At 46.4% G+C, this 12704-nt stretch overlaps 1 protein-coding gene across 2 annotated transcripts in view; it reads left to right on the top strand.

Annotated features, from left to right (window-relative positions):
- Positions 1-12704, top strand: part of LOC140390482 (cytochrome P450 2K1-like) — a 40205-nt gene that overhangs the window by 23295 nt on the left and 4206 nt on the right. For both annotated transcript variants that reach the window (XM_072475647.1, XM_072475648.1), the window contains 5 exons: positions 672-832; positions 1890-2063; positions 4313-4454; positions 8510-8697; positions 10525-10666. In XM_072475647.1, coding sequence (XP_072331748.1) covers positions 672-832; positions 1890-2063; positions 4313-4454; positions 8510-8697; positions 10525-10666 — 807 coding nt within the window. The remainder of the gene's footprint in view (positions 1-671; positions 833-1889; positions 2064-4312; positions 4455-8509; positions 8698-10524; positions 10667-12704) is intronic.

The raw sequence follows: 12704 nt of genomic DNA, 5'->3' as shown, positions 1-12704 counted from the left end.
AGACTTCTCAGTGCTGTGAAGGCCGTCTGGAAATCGCGGGTGTCTTCAATGAGGGTGAAAATCTCCGTGCTCACCCTCGAGTGCAGGACCTGCAGTTTTTGTTCATCTGAGACTCGGCCTGTGGTCGATGTGATGTAGGCCTCGAAGCAAGTCTGCCAGTGTTTGAAGGCTGCTGCTGCATTCACTGTGTGGGGGCTGATCCTCAGGCATTCTGGAATGATCCTGAGCTCCATAGTCCTTTTTAGGCACGCTTAATAAATTGTAGCGCACAAAGACTCCGTGAGACAAATAGAGTGAAGTTGATGAGGCTTTATTAAGCGTGTCTGTTCCCCAGCAGCCCGATAGTAAACTGGCCTGCGGGGGAAGGCACCGGCTTCTTATACTTCGCCTTCAGGGCAGAGTATGAGGTCAACGGCCAACCAGGACCCGGGATCTGTCAGCCAATGACATTAGGGCTTCCAGTCCCACATGACCCCCAATACATACTACCACAGTATGTTTGCGTTGTGTGTGTGTGTGTGTGTGTGTGAAAAGGCAATGAGTGAAAGAATAACAATGCAAAGAAGCAAGAACGGGGAAGGTTTGGAAACACTCGCATGAACTCCGATTCTGGAAAACCTCCGCGAACGACTAATACTTATCTGTCCGCACTCTGCATTTCATGTCTGCAGATCAGCCATTCAACACCGATGTTATTACGAACTTTGCTACAGCCAATGTCATCTGCTCCATAGTATTTGGAGACCGGTTTGATTATGAGGACAAGACATTTCTCAACATCGGAAACATGGTCCATGAAAGCTTTCGACTGCTTGGCAGCCCCATGGTGCAGGTCAGTTCCGCAGCTGGCACCTGTGGGAATGTCATGATCCACAGTTTGCTGTAACACTTCCACCTGTCAGAGAGCCGCAACTCTCCGGCCTGAAAATAAAGGAAAGGGGACTGAATTGAGAAGGAGAAAAAGCATTTCGCTGGCTGCCAGCTTGACTTGGTTGCCAGAGTCAAATCACCAAGATCAGACAAGATCGGTGTCGAGCCCTCATGTCAGATTTACATTAAACTTATGTTGAATCGAAATGTAATTAAACTGTGCAGCGCTGGGAGAATTCTGCACTGCTGGGGATGATTGGCTCATTTCTCGTTTGGTGAAGGTGTAACATGGATGATATTGGGTTAGCCATCCTATTATACAACACGGTGTGGTAATTGAAACCAGTGGAACAGAGAGATGCATGGGTCGATTTGCCCATTTTACACTGTCAATTTCCACTTTACAGATGAACCGAGATCAATGGAATGGCAGAACTGGCTCGAGTGGCTGAATGGTCTCACTCCTGTTTCTGTAATCCCACTAAGTAATCCTGTGCGATGTAAAGTATGAATAATAATAATAATCACTTATTGTCACAAGTAGGCTTCAATGAAGTTCACTGTGAAAAGCCCCTAGTCGCCACATTCCGGCGGCTGTTCGGGGAGGCCGGTACAGGAATTGAACCCGCGCTGCTGGCATTGTTCTGCATTACAAGCCAACTGTTTAGCCCACTGTGCTAAACCAGCCCCTTTGAATAGTTTGAATTGAATGAATTTGAATAGTTTGAAGTATTGGATGCAAGAATCTGATTCGAACTGGAGTGTTAACCCATTTAAAGTAAGTGAGTTAACGACTTTGTTGAAAGAATAATCTTGATCCAATATCATTGCACATCATAATTTCCAGCCTCAGATGACTTTAGATCACATTTGTTGCTAATTATGTTTTAACATCTCTTGCTTCTCCCCCCCCCCCCCCCCCCCTCCCTCCCCATGCAAATATTTAGCTTGGAAGCTATGACCGGTGCTCACAGTGAATTATTTGCCTGCAACTAATGGTTCAATATAATGTTTGGCAGGTGTTTAATGCCTATCCATTTCTGAGGTTCCTACCTGGCAGTCACAAAGAGATTTGCAAACAATTTGGGATGCTGAAGACATGTCTGAAGGACATCATTGATGTTAAGCAACAGGAGTTGAATGAAAATGACATCAGGAGCTTCATTGATACGTACATTGTCAGACAGCAAGAGGTAGGGTCGTAACATACATCCAGGAATTTAAAAGAAGCTATTGCAACGATAATCAACACCTCACTGAGTGGGCAGCACTCACGTCTGAGTCAGGCAGCCAATTTGCACTCCAGAGACCTGCACACATAATCCAGGCTGGCAGTCCTAGCAGACGGGCGGCACAGTGGTTAGCACTGTCGCTTCACAGCTCCAGAGCTCCAGGTTCGATTCCCCGCTGGGTCACTGTCTGTGCGGAGTCTGCACGTTCTCCTCATCTGCGTAGGTTTCCTCCGGGTGCTCCGGTTTCCTCCCACAGTCCAAAGATGTGCAGGTTAGGTGGATTGGCCATTCTAAATTGCCCTTAGTGTCCAAAAATGTTGCTGGGTTATGGATATGGGGCGGAGGTGTGGGCTTAAGTGGGGTGCTCTTTACAAAGGCCGGTGCAGACTCAATGGGCCGAACGGCCTCCTTCTGAACTGTAAATTCTATGTCTAACTGAGGGAGCGGAGCGCTCCACTGCCAAAGGTGGTAAACTAGGGGCCCTCACAGGAGGATACAAAAGATCCCATTGCAATGCTTACCCCTGCGCCCCCAATGTTTCACTCATCTGCAATTTTGAATGTTAAACTTTCATCTTCCCTATGTTGTTCCCAAGTAGAATTTAAAAACAAAAAATTCTTTGATGGGATCGGGGCCAACATTTGTTACACATCTCTAATTGCCCTTGAACTGAGTGGCTCTCTCGGCCATTTCAGGGGGCATTTAAGAGTTAACCACATTGCTGAGGGGTCTGGAGTCACATGTCAGCCAGACCAGATAAGGATGGCAAATTTCCACCCCTTAAGACATTAGTGAACTGGATGGGTTTTTACAACAATCGACAGTGGTTTCACGGTCATCATTAGACTTTTAATTCCGGATTTTTATTGCTTTCAGTACTAATCTAGTAATGATAGTCCTAGAGTGAAAAAGCAAGCAATGATATTTTTAAAACACTCCAGGCATTATTTTGAATGATTAAAGGGCAGGAGCTTTAAATGCCTTGACAGCTTTACAATTACCTTTGATAATTCATTTTGACACTTTTTACAGTTCCAATTAGCTTGACAGTTAATGGTTTATGCATCTTTTTTGCATATTTATGCCTACTTATAACAACACGAAGGGGCAAGTGACCTCTCCCGAAGGACACCTTTACTCTGGGACTATCATTACTAGATTAGTCCCATGTAACTGGATTTCGCAAAGTTCCACAACCACAGTAGTGTGCCTTCCATTTCAGTTTAAAATACAGCTCCCAATGCTTATAAATTCTTTGAAGTGGCATTATGAATTCCAATGTTTGCTATTAGAAGGAATGCTTGTTTTATAAGGGATTAAGCACTTGAATGAATGGCTTATCTTTAAAAGGTGCCCCAGGGCCATATCCAAAGGCCTACCCCTCCCTTCCAAAAGGATACCTTACCTACACTCCTCTCCCAATGGACTCCACAACGTTCAGACCTGCCCATGCCAGATCTAACATTCCTCAGCCACCAAATTTTGACTTGAGTGGAGATAGCTGCTGATTTATAAGGACAGCTGCCTCTGTGACCCATTCTCACTCATGACGAAAATGGTAAGTGCTGTGTTTGGAAGTGGGACTTCAGCCTCTTCCACCATTTTCACAAGAGAGAGAGGCTTTCCGCCATTGCAAAGATCCAGGCCATCACCTTAGACTCTGGCAATCCGCACAGTAGTATTGGAGATTACAGTGTCATCTCTCAACTCCAGGGTAATGGTGCCTTGGATCAAAGTGATCATTTATACAATTGGGTAATTAAAAGGGAGTTTGCATTGCAGAGTAATAGTAACTGAGAATTGTAAAAATTGTACACTGCAGATTAACAGAAACGGAGCGTTGAATAATCTGATCTCGTCCTCAAAATAAAGGGAAGTAGATTTAGGAGGAACTTCTTCACCCACAGGGCCTGTTCTGTGCTGTCCTGTTCTATGTTCTATGTTCAAAGGGTTGTGAATCTATGAAATCCGCTGCCCAGTGAAGCAGTAGAGGCTCCTTCATTAAATGTTTTTAAGATAAAGATAGATAGTTTTTTGAAGAATAAAGGGATTAAGGGTTATGGTGTTCGGGCCAGAAAGTGGAGCTGAGTCCACAAAAGATCAGCCGTGATCTCATCGAATGACGGAGCAGGCTCGAGGGGCCAGATGGCCTACTCCTGCTCCTAGTTCTTATGTTCTTATGTTCTGTGACCCTCCATTTCATTTTCAAGGAGGCTGGGAACCCAGACACATATTTTCATGAGAAGAATCTACTGATCACAACAAGTGACCTGTTCATTGCTGGAATGGGAACTGCTGCCACCACTATCCGCTGGGCGCTTTACATCATGATAAAATACCAAGATATCCAGGGTAAGAAAGAATGTCAAATGCCCCTTTCATTTTTCCCAGCTCAATTGGGCATTTGTCTCTCCCTGCCTCACTCTGACACGCCAATTGATTTCTCAAAGAGCCTTATAAAAGGCTTCCTATCTTTCCCACACCCTCGACAAAGAGGCGGAATATCTCCTTAGTCAGCCAGATACTTTTCAGTAGGTTTCAACAAGCTCACACTTGGCAGATTACTACATAAAGTTAAAGTGGAATTGCGGTTATTGTCTTGAGATGGATAGAAAATTGGTGAGCAGACAGGAAGGAAAAAGTTGGAATAAATGGGTCTTTTTCCGATTGGTAGGCAGTGACGAGTGGGGTACCACAGGGATCTGTGCCTCGGCCCCAACTGTTGAACTCGATCAGCCATGACCACAATGAATGGCAGAGCAGGGCCCAAGGGCCGAATGGCCTCCTCCTGCTCCTGTTGTCTCTGTATGTTTTCGATGTATATTTGAAATACCCTCAAAAAAACCATCACCACCTTTGCCAATCTTCAAACTTCGGAGAACCCAGATAAATGCACACCAGGAAGGGACAAGCAGAGAAAAGGTTTCATTATAGAACATAGAACATACAATGCAGAAGGAGGCCATTTGGTCCATCGAGTCTGCACTGACCCACTTAAGCCCTCACTTCCACCCTATTCCCATAACCCAATAGCCCCTCTTAACCCTTTTGGACACTAAGAACAATTTATCATGGCCAACCCACCTAACCTGCACGTCTTTGGACTGTGGGAGGAAACCGGAGCACCCGGAGGAAACCCAGGCACACACAGGGAGAACGTGCAGACTGCGCACAGAGTGACCCAGCGGAGAATAGAACCTGGGACCCTGGTGCTGTGAAGCCACAGTGCTAGCCACCATGCTGCCCACAAATGTAAAGTTAAAGTGCATAGCGGAACAGGGCCGAGTAGCCTCCTCCTGCTTCTGTTGTCTCTGTATGTTTTCGATGTATATTTGAAATGCCCTCAAAAAACTTCGGAGAACCCAAATAAATGCACACCAGGAAGGTACAAGTGGAGAAAGAGTTTATTGTGAGGGCAGGCTGCATAGACCAGACCTACCTGTTGAAATCGAACTATTTGAAAGAATGTTAACTCCTGGCTGGCTCGCCAATTGTTAGAATCTGCAACTGAAGAGAATCTTAACTTGCCGAACTAGGCCAAGTTGGGGGAAGCTTAGTTGATGAATCAAAGTCCTGGCGCAATATGACAAGTTGTAAGATTTGTAATATTTCTGGACTATTCTAAGTTGTTCGATTCCTTGTATTATTCGACTGTGTAAAGTTGAAGGAATTTATATCATTTCTGCTATTCGGTTACCAGTAGCACTTTGCGAATACTGGAACTCAGCAGAAATTTGCAGTTAAAACTATTTGTAGTTGCTTGATTACAATTTGAAAGTCATTTAAAAGGCAATTCGTAGACAATTCGAAGCTTTCAGAGAATTACAGACATTATCTTTCTTTGCTTAGGCAGACAGCTCAAAAGTAACTTTTACACGGTCAAAGTCTGGAAATGAAACATGAAGAGAGAGAGAGAGAGCTAATCTTCAGCTAAACTCAAACTCAAAGTACAAAACAGACTAACAGACTGACAGAATCAAAAACAGAACCCCCAAAAGACATCTCTAAAATGGCGGGGGAAACTTTTCAGTTATACACTTTCATATCTGTCTTAAGTCATCTAATCACACCCCAATATAATCCTAATTGGTTTGGGTTAGACTCAAACACATTTGATTTGATGGCAAGCCGTCCATCTTCAATGTGCAACATCAGCTTTTAATTGTTTCATGTCTACATGTTATGGAATGTGATATTCTGCTAATCTTTACCAGCAATAGACTGGTTTTAAGATAGCTTGGCTAATGTAACAATGGAGACTTCATATCGAGAAAGATTGAGTAAAATATATATTTGATTCAATGCTCTAACAAACTGCATTGGACTCCTGCCACCTCGTTGCCATGGAACTCAGTCCTTGTCCTTGACAATTAGCTCAAGCAGTGTCAAATTGTCTTGCAACTGTGCTGTTTTAATGTCACACTGACTTCGAAAATATGCATTTGCCAGAACAACGGACCTCAGTAAAAGCGAATTATGCTGTATAAATGGGTATTTAAAACTGGGGCTTAATATTTATGCTTAAACAGCTATGTTTTACCTATACTAGTTGTATTCGAAATACCTGGCTTCTACAAGAACCTGGGACCCTGGTGCTGTTGAGTTTTCGAAGATTAAGAAGTGATCAAATTGAAACATTTAAAATGACTAAAGAGTAGATAGATTGAAACTTTCTTCTGCTGCGGTGGGCGTGGATCAGAACAAGAGAGCATAACTTTGAAGTTTGAGCTAGGCCATTCAGAGCTTCTTCATACAGAGTGTAATGGAAATCTATAATTCTCTCCGAGGTTGGGAGTCAACTGGAAATTTAAAAACTGAGATTGATAGATTTTTGTTCGCATAAGGGTTAATGGAACCAAAGCTTGATGGATGGAATAATATTTTTTAGATTAATTCTTGAGATGTAGCCTTTGCTGGCTGGGCCAGCATTTTTCATAGGTTCATAGAATTTACAGTGCAGAAGGAGGTCATTCGGCCCATCGAGTCTGCACCGGCTCTTGGAAAGAGCACCCTACCCAAGGTCCACACCTCCACCCTATCCCCATAACCGAGTAACCCCATCCAACACTGAGAGCAATTTTGGACACTAAGGTCACTTTAATATGGCCAATCCACCTAACCTGCACATCTTTGGACTGTGGGGGGAAACCGGAGCACCCGGAGGAAACCCACGCAGACACGGGGAGAACGTGCAGACTCCGCACAGACAGTGACCCAAGCCGGGAATCGAACCCGGGACCCTGGAGCTGTGAAGCAATTGTGCTAATCACTATGCTACCGTGCTGCCCATTTGTTGCCCAACCCTAATTGCCCTTGAACTGAGTGGCTTGCTAGGCTAGTTAAGAGTCAACCACACCGCTGTGTGGATCCGGAGTCACATGTAGGCCAGACCGGATAAGGACGGCAGATTTCCTTCCCTGAAGGACATTAGTGAATCAGATCGGTTTTTACAACAATCGCCAATGGTCATCATTAGACTCTTAATTTTAGATTTTTTTTTACTGAAATCAAATTTCATTATCTGCCATGGTGGGATTTGAACCCAGGACCTCACAGCATTACCCTGGGTCTCTGGATTCCTAGTCCAGTGACTATACCACCGCCTCACCATTTTCAGATCAGCCATGAACTAATTGAATGGTGGAAGAAGTCTGAGGGCCTAAGTGGCCTCCTCCTATTGCTGTGATCCTACAAATACGGAGCGGGATTTCCACCCGGCACGTTTGTCAGCCGCAGGGGATTTGCCCTCAGTGGGTCCGGAAGTCCTTGCTGGCAGGAAGGGCGAGAAAATACTACCCACGGTTCCTGTTTGGCTGGCCCGAAGGAACTGGAAAGCTCCATACTTCCTTCAGAAGAATAAACTTGCAAATTCTGGATATATGTGACGGGTCAAACAGCAGCAGTGAGAAATGAAAGAGGGAGCTTTAAATCTAGCCAACTTGGAAGATTATCACCCCACTCCCTCCCCCCAACCGCCCTCCATTGTCAATCCCACCCATTCCACCCATTGGTTCATCAGCAGGACTGAGAGAGGTTTGCTCATTGGGTCGGGTCAAACCCAGCACCTCGACATCAGATGTGCTATGGAGCTGAATTGAGCCAAACCACTTCAGGAGCAGCAATGATGGAATGGAAAAGACTGGGAGGTAAAGAAACATCAGCACATTTCTAAAAGCCAGCCTATGGATTATACTCTCTGCTGCCAAACAATGATTTACATCAGGATTATTGCTAGTCTCTTCTCTGTGTAATCTGGATGGTGTGGCAGTGAAGAATGGGAGTTAAGGCAATGTTTGCCCATTATACCTTCCCCTTCACATTCAGTAGGTGAGTGTAACAGCCATCAGATGTGATACCACCCGATTCACGCTACCCTCATGCCACATTTCTACCTCTTCCTGTTGTAGTGAAAGTTCAGGAAGAAATCGACCGAGTGATCGGATCAGAGCGATCTCCCAGGATGGAGGACCGGAAGCATATGCCCTACACTGATGCAGTTATCCACGAGGTTCAGAGGTTTGCAAACATTGCTCCTTTGGGTATCCCACGAACCACGACCGTGGACACCAACTTCCAAGGATATTTTATCCCGAAGGTAGGGAGAAGTAAATCTATCGCAAGTAAGAGTTACTTTGACCAGTTGCAGGATAAAATGCCCCATCGTGTTACAGCATTCAGAAGGCTAAACGCAGATGAATTGGTAACCGTTTGATTGATATTATCCGACATGAATTAAAAAATCACGTCCATCTGCCCAACGTTTCTGCTGACTTGTCCGGCGAGCTGCCTGCGGACCCCCGACTGGCGCTCACAGCTCAATGGTCTTAGTTCAATAATTGTTGATGGCTTCTCACCGAGGAACTACACCACAAGCCCGGTGGTGGTGGCTACACTGAAGATTTGGGGACAGTGGAGACGGCATAGGGGAAAGACTGGAGCCTTGGGGGGGTCCCCGATAAGAAACAACCATAGGTTTGCCCCGGGGGGAATGGATGGGGGATTTGGAATATGGCAAAGAGCAGGAATAACGCAACTGAAAGATCTGTTTGTGGATGGGAAGTTCGCGAGTCTGGGAGCGCTGACCGAGAAATATGGGTTGCCCCAAGGGAATGCATTCAGGTATATGCAACTGAGGGCTTTTGCGAGGCAACAGGTGAGGGAATTCCCGCAGCTCCCGACACAAGAGGTGCAGGGCAGAGTGACCTCAAAGACATGGGTGGGGGATGGTAAGGTGTCAGATATATATAGGGAAATGAGGGATGATGGTAGATGAACTAAAAGGGAAATGGGAAGAAGAGCTGGGGGAGGAGATCGAGGAGGGGCTGTGGGCAGATGCCCTAAGCAGGGTAAACCCGTCGTCCTCGTGTGCCAGGCTAAGCCTGATTCAGTTTAAGGTATTACACAGGGCGCATATGACTGGAGCACGGCTCAGTAAATTTTTTGGGGTGGAGGATAGGTGTGCGAGGTGCTCGAGAAGCCCAGCGAATCATACTCATATGTTTTGGTCATGCCCGGCACTACAGGGGTTTTGGATGGGGGTGACAAAGGTGCTTTCAAAAGTAGTGGGGGTCCGGGTCGAACCAAGCTGGGGGTTGGCTATATTTGGGGTTGCACAAGAGCCGGGAGTGCAGGAGGCGAGAGAGGCCGATGTTTTGGCCTTTGCGTCCCTAGTAGCCCGGCGTAGGATATTGCTAATGTGGAAAGAAGCCAAGCCCCCGGGGGTGGAGACCTGGATAAATGACATGGCAGGGTTTATAAAGCTAGAGCGGATTAAGTTCGTCCTAAGGGGGTCGGCTCAAGGGTTCACCAGGCGGTGGCAACCGTTCATCGAATACCTCGCAGAAAGATAGATGGAATGGAAAAAAGAAGGCAGCAGCCCAGGATCGGGGGGGGGGGGGGGGGGGGGGGGAAGAGAGGGGGGGTGGGGGGGAGGGGGGGGGGGGGAGGAACCAGAAGGACTCTCAGGGTTGTTAATATATACTGTATAATATGTATAGGTCGTTGCTACAGATAATTATATATTGGACTGTTAAATTATATTTTTGGAGAGTGTTACTTGTGATAAGGCAGTGGCCAATTAGGGTTAGTTTTCATTTTTGTTATTTATTATTTATTCATTTTCTGTTTATTAAATAGGTCATTGTTATTTGTGTTGTTATAATATTGTGTAAAGGATGCACAATGTACTGTGTTGGTTGACCAAAAATTTTCAATAAAATATATTTTTTAAAAATAATAATAATTGTTGATGGCTTCGGGCCTACCTGGTGTGGTGCTGGGACCATTCTCTATTTGCCATGGTAGCACAATTCATTTTCACCCTTGCGTCTCTCCAAGCTTGCCTCTTTTGTTAACAGGACAGTATCAAAGAAGTACTGCATCGTAAGTGAGCGCTAGACGAATGTTTTCCTTTTCTCCGTAGGGAACTTACATCATTCCTTTACTGGCCTCGGTGCTTTATGACAAAAGCCAATGGGAAAAGCCCGATGAATTCAACCCAGCCCACTTTCTGGATGCCAATGGCAAGTTTGTGAGGAGAGATGCCTTCATACCTTTCTCTACAGGTAACTGATCTGGGAAGCACTTTCTGAACTTTTAATCACCTTGGTTCCCAAAGCCTTAATACCCTTGCTTAATAAAAATGTTAGTCTCAATTCTGAAATCTTCAATTGACCCATCCCGTCTTGGTAGGATTTTGAGTGAGAGAGTTCCAGACTTCAACTGATGAAGTACTTCCTGATATCCTTGAACAGCCTTGCCCAATATTAAAGTTACGCCCACTTCTAGATCCTCGCCAAGAAAGGAAAATAGTTTGGCTCTATCCACCCTTTTAAAGTCATGAATCACTTAACACCTCAACTAGATCACCCATAATTCATCTCTACCCAAGGGGCTACAAGCTCGGTCAATTAAACTTTTCCTAACAGGTTACCATTTTTAGCCACAGTATCATTTGTAAACTGGATCCTTGTCAGTTAGTGAAGTTAAAACAAAGGGCTGGATTCTTCTCTCCCGCCACCTGCCAATGGAATTGATGCCATCCTATGCCGCTGGGTGGGGGTGCACTGCCAGAGGGAAAAGAGAATCCTGAAGCCCGGAGAATTCCGGCCAAAGACACAACTGCTTTCTTTGCTGAAGAGTACTTGTCTTAGTGCACAGTCAACCACCATTTATAGGTCCCAGGCGTCCCCATTTATAGGTGTACAAATACCCATCACCTATTTAACAATGTAACCACCATTAAACCTTAACAATGTACACGCCATCAAACAGCTGCAATGTAATTAGGAAGACATTTTGGTGAGTCTGAATTGGCCATTCAAAGGCTCGTACATTTTTCCAGAGGTGCAGTACCGTCACCGAACACAATGGGCGGGATTCTCCCGGCCCGGGGCCGGGCCGGAGAATTCCCGCGACTGGCGTGAATCGCGCCACGCCGCCCCAACGCCGGAACGCGATTCTCTGCAGAGTGGAGAATCGGTGCCATTGGCGCTGGCGTGGTTGGCACCGGGATGGGCCGAGCGGCTGACGGTAAAAAACCGGAGTCCCGCTGCGGCTGTCCACACCTGCTCTCAGCCGGCGGGAACTCGGTGTGGAAGGGTCGGGTGGCGGCCTGTGGGGGAGTGGGGAGAGGGGGGTCTGACTCTGGGGGGGGCCTCCGATGTTGCCTGGCCCGCGATCAGGGCCCACCGATCGGCGGGCCGGCCTCTCTGGCTGGGGGCCTCCTTTCTTCCCCGCCGGCCACTGTAGCCCTGCACCATGCTGCGTCGGGGCCGGCACGTTGAAGGGAGCCACATTGGCACCGGTGTCGCTGCGCATGTGCGTGTTGGCACCGATGCCACTGCACAGGCGCAGACCCCGCGGCACCCAGTTCATGCCCGGGGTCAGCAGCTGGAGCGGCAGGAACCGCTCCAGTGTCGTGCTGGCACTTTGTAGGGGCCAGAATTGCTGATCCTGAGGCCGTGTTGACGCCGTCGAGAAACGCGATGGCGTTTCCGACGGCGTCAACACCTAGCCTCAGGATCACAGAATCCCGCCCAATCTTCCAGGTGAGGGCCTCGCCAGACCCCTGTAGAATTAAAGCATAACCTCCTCTCCTTTTGTATTCCAGCCTCCCTTGAGATAAAGCTTTGCACTCTGATCGCATTTTAAATTACTTTTTGTATCCGTCTTCTGGCTCTAAAAGCGATTTGTGTATTCAAATTCCCAAATCTCTCCGCTCCTCTGCAGATTAGAAAGCTCTCTAAATAATTGCGTTATACACAGGTCTCAGAGGCTCCTCCATACTGCATTGATCTGATTGCACTCATGTTGTTTCACTGCAATTTCTTTCCTGCCACCACTTATCTTTTCATTCCTGACGTATGTATTACATAGTGTTTACAACACATGAACACTGGTGTATGCCGGTGTTTATTCTCCCTACAAGCCCCCCTTCTTACTCTGCTTACATCAGCTAACCCCCCATCAAAGTCCCCTTTTATTCCTTTCTCCCTGCCCTCCTTATCTAAACCTCCTGTTACTTATGGCCACCTGGAGTTGACTGAACAATTTAACCTTATCTCTTGATTTTACCATCTCCTCACTCTCTGCAGAGAAGGC

This window comes from Scyliorhinus torazame, chromosome 14, assembly GCF_047496885.1.
Source record: "Scyliorhinus torazame isolate Kashiwa2021f chromosome 14, sScyTor2.1, whole genome shotgun sequence".
Taxonomy (NCBI): domain Eukaryota; kingdom Metazoa; phylum Chordata; class Chondrichthyes; order Carcharhiniformes; family Scyliorhinidae; genus Scyliorhinus; species Scyliorhinus torazame.
The sequence above is the reverse complement of the archived record's forward strand: the minus strand, read 5'-3'. Positions and strand labels throughout refer to the sequence as shown.